General features: G+C 43.1%; 1 protein-coding gene across 1 annotated transcript in view; it reads left to right on the forward strand.

The window, feature by feature from the left end:
* GATA3 (GATA binding protein 3) overlaps window positions 1-5,901 on the forward strand; it is an 18,540-nt gene extending 12,639 nt beyond the window's left edge. Inside the window, exon 4 of the mRNA XM_009321769.1 lies at window positions 5,498-5,901. Within this exon, the coding sequence (XP_009320044.1) occupies window positions 5,498-5,782 (285 nt within the window). The 3' untranslated portion in view covers window positions 5,783-5,901. The remainder of the gene's footprint in view (window positions 1-5,497) is intronic.
* Window positions 5,902-13,970: the final 8,069 nt, after the last annotated feature.

Here is a 13,970-nt window from a genome sequence, read left to right on the forward strand (position 1 = left end):
AGCTAAAGGGATCCAAAAAGTCTTCTACGGAATAATATTGCTAATAAAGGAGCCTTAAGGCTGCTCCTGTTACTCTCATTCCACATGTGGCATTAGAATAATTATTATGTCAGAAGAAGGAAAATACTTTCAATTTCTCTGCTTTGATATCACTTTTTTTTTCCCTAGTGGTCGTTTGCTTTATGTTTGACTTAGAAATCTCAGGCTACATTTTGCCCTCATGTCCACCCACGCAAACACATCAAAGACGTATAGGGTTTCATGGGGCACCCAACCCTTGTGGTGTCTCAGTCCCTTCCATTTGTTATTTCAAGCTCTTTGGTTTCTTGGGATGAGTAAACAAGTTTGGATTAAGTAGGAAAAAAAAACCCAACCAGGCTAATTTTTCACCTGTTTTGTGAGAGGCATCTCTCCTGGAAAAAAGGAAAACGTGTTTACCCTTTAGTGGGCAGGCGTCTCAGCACGTTTTGAGTCCTATGTAGCAAGCAAAGCTTGTCATCAAACTCTCAGTGTGATCACTGCAAACAAAGGGGTTGGACCTGGAGTGAAAGCTCTCAGAATATCACAAGAAAATATTCTGTTTGCTATTTCCATGGCAAGAAGGGAGCAAGGTCAGCCAGTTTCACTGGAGAGGTCTATGCTTGTGCTGTGTTTTCATTTTGGCCTTGTAGCCACTGGTGGTAGGACTTAAATCACGTAGCTTGGGAGAGCTATAGGGAGACCTATACCTGAGCTGCTCCCCCTGTACCCCAGCAAAGCCCTTTGAAGAAAATAGGGTCTTCTCAGGTGCCATTCATTGGACCTGATGGAGGTGCCTGTGTTTGGATGAGATGACTTGTACCCTTGAAGACAACGTAGTTTCTCCCCATGACTACAAAAGGCGGCAGGATGATGAGTTCGATGTGTCTACCTGCATTGTAGACATCTGACTGGAGGAACCCCCCTAAGGTGTCTAGAATGGTGTCTGAGTGCTGAGGTTCTCCAGAAATGTACCTACAAGAGCACATCCTTTTCTTTTTCACACTGATGCTGTGAACCTCATTGGCCTGAATTGACCCCTAGATCCACTGTTTAGGCAAACTCCCATCCAGCTGTGAAATTTGTGACATGGGGCAGGCCTTGTGCACATTGGAACCATTTTCATAGTCATTAAAAACACCGACAGCTGCTTAAAAGTTCAGCACAGCTACTTACCAAAGTCAAGTAATATCTTGCCTTATGAGTAAGTCCATAAGGGAACCTGCTTAAATGGAATCCCTAGAGGACTGAGATACTGTGTGCAGCAATATAACTAGGCAGGGATCCTAAAATCTGGCTATGAATGGGTAGATCCTTTTTTTTTTTTTTTACTTTTTTAAGATGTGCTTAGTAATGACTGTGGTGAGGAACAGGCAACATCGCAGCCGATAGCCCTTGAACATATCACCCTCAGCTTTAAAGGTCCACGATGGCAGAGCATTGGAACATTATTCTGCAGCCCAACTGGCTTTAGAGGCTGTGACTGTGACGGCCACATTGTGCTTCAGAAGCCAAATACGAGTGAGTTTTTTGTGACCAGTGGTAAGGCGGTGGTAGCTTCATGGAGATGCCTTCTCTTTTTGGCTGCTGGGAGGCAGGACCTAGGGAGCTGTGCTAACTGCCTGGTGAATGGCACCAGCATCATCCTTTAACCAACCCAAGGCAGGGAGGAAATTTGGTGATTGCACGTGGACAAGGTTTCTTGGCTGGTGCAAATTGGTCTGGTCTGTTAAAGTGCAAGACCTGTTTGTGTAGGCTACGGTCCTGCTCCCTTTGTGTGTCTTATCTGCATCGGTTCTCCATCAGGAGAGGTGTCAGAAAGAGAGAGGCTCATCGCAGCATGTCCCTCCCATGCAGCTGAGTGTGTCTGCACAGATGTTGTGTCAATGCCAGTGGAAGGCCTTTGGCCCCTCGGAAGATGCCTTCACCCTGTCTCAGGCTAGACTGTAGGAAATTCCTGGCTGCTTTTTTATCCCCCTCCTATTATGTCTTTTCTTTGGGTTTAATTAATTTTTCTTGGGCCTTCAAATTATTAGGGTATTTTAATGGATTGATCTGAAGATGAAACCCAGTTTTTAAGTCCACACCAGGAATGATTGCAGTGAAAAGGCTATTTTTTTTTCATTGGGCTATATCAGTTTGTTTTACTGTTGATTCCCACAGCTTAAGCAAACCCATTTGTCAGTAGGTTATAAGCAATAATCAGAATAGTCTTGGGGTGCATTTAGTGAAGCTGCTGGCATTTCTCCCACTGACTTCAACAAGAGCCGGCTCCATTAACACCAGTATTAACAATGACTAATATTTCACATTGATACGGTGCCTTTCATCCTGTGGCATCCCAGAGTGCTTTCTAAGATACATCCAGCCTGGAAGATTAACCCAACATTGTAATGACTATGTCTGAAGGATAAATCCGCTTCAGTGACAGGACCTTATTGAGGTCAATGGCAAAATCCCATTGTCTTCAGTCAGAGCAAGATCAAACCCATAATGTTGAAGACTATCCCCTGGATTTGATCTGTTGAATGTGAAGTTCTTGTCCTTGTTATTTTAGTCCTTCTTAGAAGCGGGATGAGCCTTCACTCACTTCAGGGATGGGTGGGAGTGTACCTTGCTGGAGGTGCACAGCAGACTGGCCTGTGCCCATAGAAATGAGTGAGTTGCCATTGTTTTTGGTAAAAGTCCTCAGAAAAGGCCTCTATTTCACAATATCCTAAGGCAGGGCTATGCGTCCCCAGAGCAGAGCAGTTGGTATTTTGCATATGCTAAAACAAAGAGCATAATTCCTGCCCATAATTAATTGGCTCCATCTGAAATTAATGAATTTCATATACATGTGTTGCGCTGGTTTAATTTTAATTTAACATGTGTTTGTCATTTTTATCACAATGAATTTTCATGGACAAGGTCTTCCCTCTGGGTTTCTTGTTTCTCTACCCCAGAAACAGAGACAGGTCCATGGCTTTGATGTTTTGGGGATTGCTTCAACTCTGCTGTGACTGGCCTTTGAAATCACTGGAAAAAATTTCCAGCTTGCTGTTGTGACTGTGCTGGTCTCACTCTTCCTGACATTTATCCGAGTCCTTATCTGTTTGGCACTTGGGTCAGGTACCTGCTAGGATGGTGAGACCACGTACACCAGGATGATGTGTCCAGCTAAGAGCTTGGATGGCATCTCTGACCCCAGTTGCAGGGCTGGCCATGGCTTTGTCACTATCCTAAGCAAAACTGGTATTCCCATCCGTAAGTTTCACATCAAATCATGGCCTGGGCTAATCTGTTCCTAGCGATTGAGTGAAACATGAGACATTGCTTTGGGGAAGTGGTCATTGTCCTGCAGGACACGACACCAAGCTACACAGGGTCAGGACCCCGTGCTTGCTCTAAGAGCCAGCACAGCCCCAGTCCCAGCAGCAGGCTGATGTCACTTTGCCACCGCCAGCTTCTGAACTTGCACCTTTGCTGCTTCACCCAGAAATCAATTCTGGCTGCCCCTGAGCTTTTGTGTCACAATGCAAATCCTCATTAGGAGCTGGGGAGCCTGGGGCTTATGTGTGCCTCTCCAAAAGTGGGCTGGATTCATCAGGGATCGAGGCTTCCAGGTCTCCTCTAGCATTGCTGCCTGGTGGGGCTCACCTGGGGCTTTCTCCTGGCTTTGAACCTGGGCAACATGTCCCTCCCTGCTGGCTGACTTAAAACAAGTCAGGAGAAGGTTTCCTATCCCAGCCATCCAGCTGGAGCGAAGAGCCTGCCTTTTGTGTGTATCCCTGCTCCCTCGGCGAGGACAGGAAGCCAGGGAGATGGGTGATGTTGTATTTAAAGCCCATGACATTTGAGGTTTTTGCTTGTTGCTGCCCCAGGGCTGCTGTGGGCTGTGCATGGGCAGCTTTCTCCCTCCTACCTTTAGCAAGCAGGGCTGCTCCCTCCGGCTCCCTTTATCCAGAGGTAGAGGAATCAGCCTTTTATTTGCCCATTTTTAGGATGAGGTGAAGTTTCCCATCACTGCTGGTATGGAGAGCGTGGGGTCACTAATTCAGATTGGGATGATGAACTTTGGGATGCCTAAACTGGAGCAGATGAGCCTGGTCCTTCCTCTCCCCGTGCCTCCATCCCCGCGTGTATCCCTGCCTCTCCAGGGAGAGAAATCTGTGAATGATCCCCATACTGTGGGGAAAGGCACCAAGCAGTGTCTGATGAGCACGAAGAGAAACTGCTGTGATCTGGAAGAAGGGAGTGCTTTGTCCTTTGCACTGATTTAAGATCTTATGGATGAAGATCTGCTTAGGACCCTTGCAGGAACCTCTTTTCATTGTCCTTAGCTGGGGTTGAGACAGTAGTTCTTGGTGAATAGTGGATCCATTTTTTTCCCTTTTTCTTAAGTTTGCAGAATATCCATCAGCACTGCCATGTGCTCACATTTATTATGAAAAGCGGTGTTCAGCCCTGGGGGGTTTCTGGGCTCTCCTGCCTTCTGTTACGGGTGAAATTCTGCAGAGGAGCCAGTGCAAGACCTATATAAGTCCCCATGTAGCCTCCCAAGTCCAGATTTTTAAGGATGTTTATGGATATTGGATGCATAAACCCCTTCCCAAGCACGGTCTTTGGGGCTTTCACGGCACCTGTGCTAATGCATGTTGTGACGCTGGCTCTCTGTGCAGCGATAGGAGTTTCTTACAGGAGGTCTGACAGATCTTTTCCTACCATTTCTCAACCCTGATGGGTGTATGGTTGGTCATTGGAGCTGCTTATATCCATGCAGAAGAACATAATGCTTAGGTTTCCTATAGATATGTCTGTGTGCAAGTAGAAAATGCTCTGCGGGGCAGCACAGATACCTGTTTCAGCACCCCAAAAAAACCTGGAAGGCTTTAGAAATAAAATTGGATCTGCTAAAGTAAACCTGAAAGGATGGTCAGAGCAAAGTCTTTTGAAAGAAGAAAAATAAGACAAATACCTGCTACATTTGTGAAGAGTTTGCTCAGCTCCCTAATGCCGCTGTGAAAGTTTGAGATCCCTCGTAGCACTGAAATCCCAGCAGCTAATGATTTTAGATCAGTCAGGAAGCCTCGGGGTGAGATGGTGTCTGCAGGGAATGTTTCAAGGTGATAATGATTGGTTTCGTTCCTAAACACGGTGCAATTACCTAATGTGCAGATAGCTGAAATTTTTCAGCTGCTGTGAGTTATTTGGGTATGTTTTGCTCCCGTGAGGCTCTGCCAGCAATTTTCTGTCATCTTGTCTTCAGAAATTTCAACGGAACTTGGGATTTCCTGGTGGGATGTGAATTTTGGAATGGGGGGGAGAGGTTGTGTAGCTGTGGCACGTGGGGTGTACAAGGGGAGGAGGGGGGGCTGCCGGCTGCTCAGCTGGTCCTGGGCACATCCCTGGGACTGCCCGGGCATGGGGTACACGAATCCCCCGGTGATTTGGGGAGAAGGGGATGGAAGCACAAAAAAAATAATTGATTTTTGTTTAGATTAACAGACCCCTGACTATGAAGAAAGAAGGAATTCAGACCAGAAACCGAAAAATGTCTAGCAAATCCAAAAAGTGCAAAAAGGTCCATGACAACCTTGAAGACTTTCCCAAGAGCAGCTCCTTTAACCCCGCCGCCCTCTCCAGACACATGTCCTCCATCAGCCACATTTCACCTTTCAGTCACTCCAGCCACATGCTGACTACACCGACACCGATGCATCCTCCATCCAGCCTCTCCTTCGGACCTCACCATCCTTCCAGTATGGTCACTGCCATGGGTTAGCGAGAGACTCCCCTGCTGAATGCTTACGGTCTCAAAATGAGATTTACTTTATATACTTGCATTTTTGCAGGCGTGTGGTTATGGGTCTGACGTCCCGAATCAAATGGGAGGGGGAAAAAAGAATAAAAAAAAAATTAAAAATGTTATTTGAAGGCATAAGAGAGAAAAAAAAAAACCCAGAAAAAAACTACAAAAAGCACAAAAAAGGAAAAAAAAGGAAAAAAAAAAGAAAAAAGTAAAAAAAAAAGTTTTAAAAAAGTGATGTTTGCCACTTTTTAAAGGAACTCACTATGGCGTCTATGTATTCTTACCCACTGAATCTGGATACCATTTGTGAATAAGCCATTCAGAACTTGCATTCCCTATTGGACAGGATCTCTAGTGCTGTGAAAAAAATAATAAAATAAAATAAAAACCGCTGAACATTGCATATAACTTATATTGTAAGAAATACTGTACATTTGAGGAAGACTTTATTGCATCTGGGGAGCTGTAAAGAAAAAGGCATGAAGGACTCCGAGAGATTTTTTTTTTAAAGGAAAAGAAAAAAAAAAAAGAGGACGGGAGGACAATTTAAAAACCAGAAAAACAAACAATGCAGACCAAGAGGAAACGCGGTCTTACGAACAAATGGACCAACTGCCAGTCATGTCTTCTCCTTTTATTTTATTTTTATTTTGGTTTTTTTGGTTGTTTTTTTTTTTTCCGGTTTCTTTTTCATTTCCGGGGAGGGGGAGGGGGCTGGCTAGAACGGTTTTGATGATGCATTAACTAACTAACTAATTAAATAAATAACTAAATAAATAAAACCTGTAGGGAGATCATTCATTTCGGGCCACGGGCCTTTTACATAGGAAGTACCAATGGTGTCAGGCAATCAGTGTTAACATGCGGACATTGCCAACGAGGGGTTTTCAGATAGCCATTCTCCAGGTCTATACGCATTGTGAACAAGTTCCTGTAATTGTTGTTTGTATGTATAATTCAACGCACCAAAATAAGAAAGATGTAGATTTATTTCATCCTATTATACAGACTGAATGGTTGTACAAATTTATTTACTGCTAGTGATAAGACCTGCTTTTTTTGTTTTGTTTTCATATTTTTTCCTCTTTTTTTTTTTTGAGAATAAACTAGATTAAATTCTGTTGACTTAAAAGTGTTTTGTGCTTGGGGGTGGGAAAGGGAATATGTTTCTTTCTTTATTAATTCTTTTTTTTTAAATTTGTTTTGGTGGTATTTAATCACGTAGTTACCACGGGTACGGGAATGTGTGTCTCTGTGCTCATGCTGACAGCCAACGCAGCGTTTGCGGTGGCTTAATAAAAAAAACCCACAGAACAAAGGAAAAAAAAAACCAAACCTCAAAAATAAATGGACTGCATGTTAGTGTAACCCCACTGTCCGGTGTGTGCTCCCTGTCCCTCGAACCACAGCCCAGCCGCTGCCCCCGCCTGATGTCGGGCTCCCACGTGGGATGGGTCCCTTTTGGTCTCAGTCAACCATGGCCACCACGGTGGCAAACCTGTGTCGATGACAATTTGGGACTGGGATAAGTGCAAAGGTATGGCCGGGTCCTTATGGTCCTGGCTACTTTTTGGGCAGTACTAGGAAAGACCCTGCGACTTTGGACAGGAGCTGGAAAAGCACTTTCTGCTCTGCCCCGTTGGGTACTCAGTGGTATAATTTGATGGTCTAAAGTTGAGATCTTGATGTGAAATCAAGATGGACCAGACCCTGTCCCTGTGCTTGGAGGAACGGGCAGAACCTGTTACAAAAGGCTGGGTTTGATGGTAGACAGAGGACAATTCCCAAAAATTCAAAGGCCATCAGCCAGTCCCTTCCTGCAAGAGTTTTCTTTGAAATAATGCCATTTGTATTAATATTATTATTGTTAGTAGCAAAGTTTGGCTCTTTTTGATTTCTGATGGTTTAATCCTTAGGAATCAGTCCTCCTTTTAGTCTTCAGTATTTACTCTTCCAGCTTCTTTATACTACCATAAGGATTGGGCATTTACTTTCCAAATAAAGGGTTAAACGTCTTATCACCCCACTCCATTTGCTGGAGGTTTAAGCATGGTGTGATAAGACAGAGGTTGCCAAAGCAGAGAGAAAATGCTTAAAAAACCCCAAACAAAAAAACAACCCCCAAACTTAAAAACCTCAACAGACGTGACCTGCAAATGAATTACTATGTTTTTTTTGATGCGGAATGAAATAACTTGAGTTCCTTCACCCAGAAATACGTGTACTCCTGACTTTCAGTGCCAAGTGGATGGAAAAATATCACCCTATCTGCCAGATGCTATTCTGAACCCACTTTCTCTTGGGTGATAACTGGAGATGGTAACAGTGCCATGGTCTAATCTTCTTCTGCAGGATGGCTCACATGAGTAAGGATGTTTCATTTAAGAAAGACCACTTCAAAACTTTCAGGATCATTATACAGAGGTCAAAAAGTCATTTGATTTGGGAATTGGGGAGGAGGGGAAGAGTATTGACCTTTATTTGGGCTTTTTCTCCCCTGTTTCAAAATGAACCTAGTTAAACTATGTCTACAGTAAAGGAGGATTTAGCAGATGTAAGCGGAACAGGCAGTAACCATTTTGTAATGTTGTATATTCTTTCCTTTTTTCTCTGTTGACAAAACTCTGTAAAAAAAGTCAGAACAAATGGCACACATTTAAAATCTTATGTTAATCACCTTTCTGCTTTCTCAATGAATATTTTAAGCATAAAGACTAAATGTCGAAATAAAAGAGTGAAGAATTACTGAGATGCAAATGGAGATCTTGTTGGCTCCTAATTAATCATCTGCGAACTATAAAGCTATTTCCAATTAGTCTGACAAATCAAAGGAAATAATCATCTTTGCTGATATTAAGCTTGAGAGATTATTATTTTTTAATTTGTGATGCTACAACCTTTCCCTCCTTTTGCTCATCAACAGATTGCAGTTGGACTAAGACATTGATTCCAGGACCTCAATAATGGTGAAAATCAGAGGAGGATTTGCACAGCAGAATTTTGCACTCGTGTGTTATTGTGTTTGAATCTTTCCATTTGCTTTAGAGGGAACTGGCTCCTGAGTTTCTCACTCTAACTTTTTTTTTTCTAAAAACTGGAAACATCTTCTTGTAGTTTCCTTCTGATGTTGTTTCATAGGTCTTAGGGGCATTGAGTGAGATGAAGCAGGACTGGGGCCAGCTCAGAGAATGAGCATCCTGGAAAGGACACAAGTGCAGACACTCTGTCTGCATATACTCTAGGAAACATATACAGTTTGTCTAGAGAGTTCTTACATCAATTATCTTATATTCTGACGCCAGGAGCAGGATGAATAGGATCTCTCATATCACATACCCCCTGATTAGTGCCCGAGATTCTAAATTAACATGAGTGGTCTACCAGTTCCTCAGTTATGTTTTGTTTTTTTTTTTTCTTTTCTTCTCCCACAGCAAATATTCCAGAATTTTAATGTCTTGAAGGGTTTTGTTTGTGTGTTTGGTTTTTTGTTATGTTTTTTTGTTTTGTTTGCTTTGTTTTGTTTGTTTGCTTGTTTTTTTTGTTTCTTTCCTTCCCTTTAACGCATGGGAAAAAGCTGCTTTACAGGAAAGGCCAAGAGCTGTTGTTCTCGGGCAAACGTCTTGTGAACAGCGACTCTGCCTTTCTTCATTTCTGAAATTGCAGGGAAGAGCTGATGATAGGCAGGTTGGAGCAGAAAAGCACTCCGAGTCATGGCTCTACTTCGATAATCTATATTGTGTAGAAAACACCATGGAAGTCATTAGTGGGGTCAAATCTTGTGGTCCTTTTGCAGGCAAAATGCCTTCTGGGAATTTGAGTGAATAATAGCTGCTGTGCTGATGTGACTCTGGTAACTACATCTTACCCATGATCCAAGCAAAAGTCCATTGCCATCGGTGGAAAGACTCCTAATGAGTAACGCAATAAGACTTGAATCAAGACCTCCTAAGTATTAATTTCAGTGTTACCACCTTGATTTGTCTGCCTTAGTTAACTTTTCAGCTGCATTGGTCCTGTGTCAGTACGCGTGTGCACACAGACATACACGCAATATTGAAGGGACATTTTTAAGATTACCGAACTCAATGCTTCAAGGCTGACGAAATGAGAAATGCTGTAATTAACACCATCTGCAAAACCTTTATTTTTTTCCTATGCATTTGAATTATGAGTTGTCTTAGGATGCATCTAGACCTGCATTTATGTTCCGATTAGCAGTGCGTTTTTGAAGTGATTTCCCAATAGTCCCGCCTTAGGGTGATGAGATTTTACCTTGGCTCATGCAACGTGGTTTCCTTGGACCCCCACCTAATCTGCTGCTACACTAATGGGAACTCAGGCCACAGGGCCAGACTAAACCTACCCTGAAGCAACCCCCCAAATTATTGTCACAAGCACAGCTTGTTTTTCCCTCCAGAGTCACTCCTACTGCTAATGCACACATTGCCGTAAACCACATGCTCTCATACTCCTTTTTGGTCACTGAGACTCCTGATTCACTCAGGACTGGTTGTAGCCTGGGGAAGAATCCATGTGGTTGATGAAGGGACTAGAGGGAACCTGTCTTCTTTTTTTGCATTTGGGAGGTGTTTGGGATAAGAGACCAGAAGACATTCTTATGGAAAAAACCTGTAAACTACACCTTAAAAAATGTCATGTTTATCCCTACTTCTTTCATAGAGATTCTGTAAGGCATTGGGAAACTCAACCCAGTCTTGTCACATGGGGACAGCCACTAATCACGTGATCCTTCCTTTCGGGGGTGCCTAATTTCACACCCTGAGTTCTGCTTTGCAGAAATGTTCAGTGTTCTCAGTGGTATCTGAAGCCAGGGGATCTTGTGCCTGGATTAATGCTGCATAATACCAAATTCTTTAAAAATACAGGGTTTTTCTCAACCTGAACTGCAAATCTAGGGCTTCATTTCTTCCACTTCCTTCCATCCCCAAATCTGGAGAACAGATAATAACTCCTTCTCTCCTCAAACATGTGTTGTGAAGATAAATCCACCACTTGTGAAGTGCTCGGATGCACGTTGATGAGCACCATGGGAAACCCATCAGCTTCATCAGGTCTGCAGGAACGAAGGTGTGAGGAGTGAGCAAAATACATGTCCACTGCTCATGAAGGGCAATGTCCTCCCTCTGCCCTGAATGAGGCAAAGGAAAAAAAAATAGTGCGATTGTCATGTGTAGAAGGAACAAGGGAGGTGGAGGGAGAGTGAATAATGCAATCTGGTGTTTCCTAACATTTCAGTGGTTGATTTTTTAATCTTCATACTATTTTTTAATGTATTTTTTGGTTGCATTCTTCTGTAAAAATATATGTGTACAGGTATAGATTGGTGCTTATCGGTGGTATGGACTCCATACCTTGTCAGCAAAGGAAATGTGGTGTGTGTCATGCCTATGAGTAAGTATATCTAGACCCAGACAATTGGAGGGTGCTTGTTGTCACCTGTCTGTCTTTATTGGTTGTGTGATGTTCTGTGTGTGCCTGTGTGGATATCTAAGCTACAGCTCTACAGAAACCAAGGCACAACACAAATGCATAGCAAATTTATACCTGTTTCACATAATTCCCTGAGGCTATGCAGACTCCTGGGTGGATGTTGGATCACTCTATCTTAGAAGTGTATTTCCCTTGTTATAAGTTTAAATTAAGGCTTTGACCTGAAGCTCAACTCATTTTTTTCTCTCAAAGTACAAAACACCTGGTTATTTAACCTGTCCTTTTACATTTCCACTCTGGGTTACTGTCGACTCCAGAGGCACCGAAATAATTCATGAGAACCTGTCCTCTGGGAAGACAGAAGTGACTGAAATGCTCAGGGAAAGCTTGTTTGTGAGCCTCGCAGGCTGGTGTTCATGCTAACGTGGATAATTAGCTGACCTTCTACATGCTTATTTAGGCTTAGCCCATGAACTGTTTTGGTTCCCAATTAATATTACATTGCAATATTATAGTGCAATAATTTGCTTAACTATTTCTGTATTAGAACTACATTAATCTTCTTACACTACTTGACTGGATAACTCTTTTCTCGCTAAGCCACAAATCACCCAGTGTGTAAATCGAGGTGGTCCCATTGACTGCGGGGAGCACTGCTGTCCGCAGATCTGGGTTGCTTTATTCCAGGTCAGAATACAACTCTTCAGCTCCTATTCTGCTTTTAATTACACTCTTCCCTAATATTCACCAGTCACAGGAGAGCTTCCTCTCTCAGCTGAGGTCATTATGAATAATTAAGAAGTCAGGTGAAAGCAATATGAACTGCTGTAAATGCAGGGGTCATCGATGACACTTGGCTTCTTGAGACTCTTGGTTTCTTCCCCCACATGCTAAGACCGCCCATGGCCAGGGAGGCCAGAGGAGCCCTCTCTGCAAGAGGTGAAGTTGTCTCGCTCGCAAAACCTCAAGCCAGTTGCAGAAGGTCATCCCTTTTCTGCATGCATGCAGAAATGATCGCTGATGAATTTACTTCCTGTGGAGTCGCACTGGAGCAGATTTATAGATTCTGTGATAAATTTTAAACTATATTTAGGGACTCTGAGGAAACAGGAATGAATAGACACAGGTCCTGAACTGTGATTCTTGATTGCAGCTGCTTCATAATAGACCTTTTTTTAAAAAGTACCAGTATGGGACAGGAAGTGGAGGAGAATATAGAATTATGCTGAGACTGGAGAGAGGAGGATCCTCAAGTAGGAATTGAACAGGACCCATGGGAAAGCCAAAAATGAGGAAGGAGGGACTGAACCTATGATGGATTTCTGAACAGTCACCCAGGGTCTTTCCATTTATAGCAGGCAGGATGTTTTCCTTCATGAAAATCCAAAGTTTGTCAGACACTGATAACCTTTCTATAAGAATTTTCATACTGTGTGTACTGTATATATGTACATCATAGGGATATTGTTGTCTATTAATTTCCATGGGGTGGCTTTTATATAAAATCCGGTACATCAAAAAAGAGTTATGCTTGCATATGGGCCTGTCAACCTTGTTTGTATTTAGTAGACCTTTTCCAAAAGGGTCACGGGAGAGGAAGGTGAAAGACCATGGATTTGATGATGTATGCCTGTCCCTGTTGCGTATGCATAGGTATTTCATGGACGGCACACAGGAATGGCTGTTGTGTTTGCACTACAGAGTTGTCCTTTTGCATCGGGGATGTGAAAGCTGGGTGCAGGCTGTGGTAAGGACACCTGTCCTTACCACCTCATTGGCAAATTGACTTGAAGTTTTATCACACAAACTCCAAGCATCAAATTCAGCATCTCTGCTCGGAGCCACTGTTTCAAAGCGTCCCTTCTCTCTGCTCTTGCCCTTAAAGTGGGCAACACCCAGGTCTTGCTTGGCTTCTGGCTTTAGCAGCATGTCTCAGATGTCACTTGCCCACAGTGCAGAGGAAATCTGCTCAAACTGTTCCTGACCTGTTTGAGTGGAAGTAGCTGGTCTCTGGGAGGTTTTTTAGGGAGGATTGAGTTGGGAGGCAGGTAGGAGGCAACAGGCTTTCCAAGCCTTCAAATGGTATGTCTTCATGTCTCCTTGTTTCTTGAAGACCTCAGGCTGGTCAAGCACATAAGTGCTTGCTTTACTTGAGTAGGATGGATAGGCATAGAGTGTGTCAGCAGCTCAGACATGACCTGCGGTGTTTGGAGGGATGAGGAAATCCTGTGTTTTCACTGAATTTTCTTTCCATTCCCTCTGGTCTACTTGATCTGCATCTCTGACACGATGTCATGCATCTTTACTGTGTAAGTAGAGTGAATAACCCTTCAACTCAAAACTGCCTTCAAACTTTGAGGATCAGGTCTTCATCCCAGTGTTGCTAAAATCAATTGCCGGGTCTCATTCTCTGCTCACTCCCAGGAATTACTGGGTTCCTCTGACTAAGTTCTCCCTTCAGGCCATTGGATACCTAAATTTTCTCTCTCCTCCACCATAAATCTCCTGCTGGGTTAGGAACATGAACCATTTTTCCTTTAAGGCAGTGGGAAGTCTGTAGTCAATGAGAATCCAGTGGCATGGAAGGGAAAACCTCTATCACGCCTATAGAAATTTATTGATTTTGATAAGTGCTTGGGTTAAGATCAATCCAGAGAAATTTATTGATTTTGATAAGTGCTTGGGTTAAGATCAATCCAGATAAACATAT

This window comes from Pygoscelis adeliae, unplaced genomic scaffold, assembly GCF_000699105.1.
Source record: "Pygoscelis adeliae isolate BGI_AS28 unplaced genomic scaffold, ASM69910v1 Scaffold202, whole genome shotgun sequence".
In the NCBI taxonomy this organism is placed as follows: domain Eukaryota; kingdom Metazoa; phylum Chordata; class Aves; order Sphenisciformes; family Spheniscidae; genus Pygoscelis; species Pygoscelis adeliae.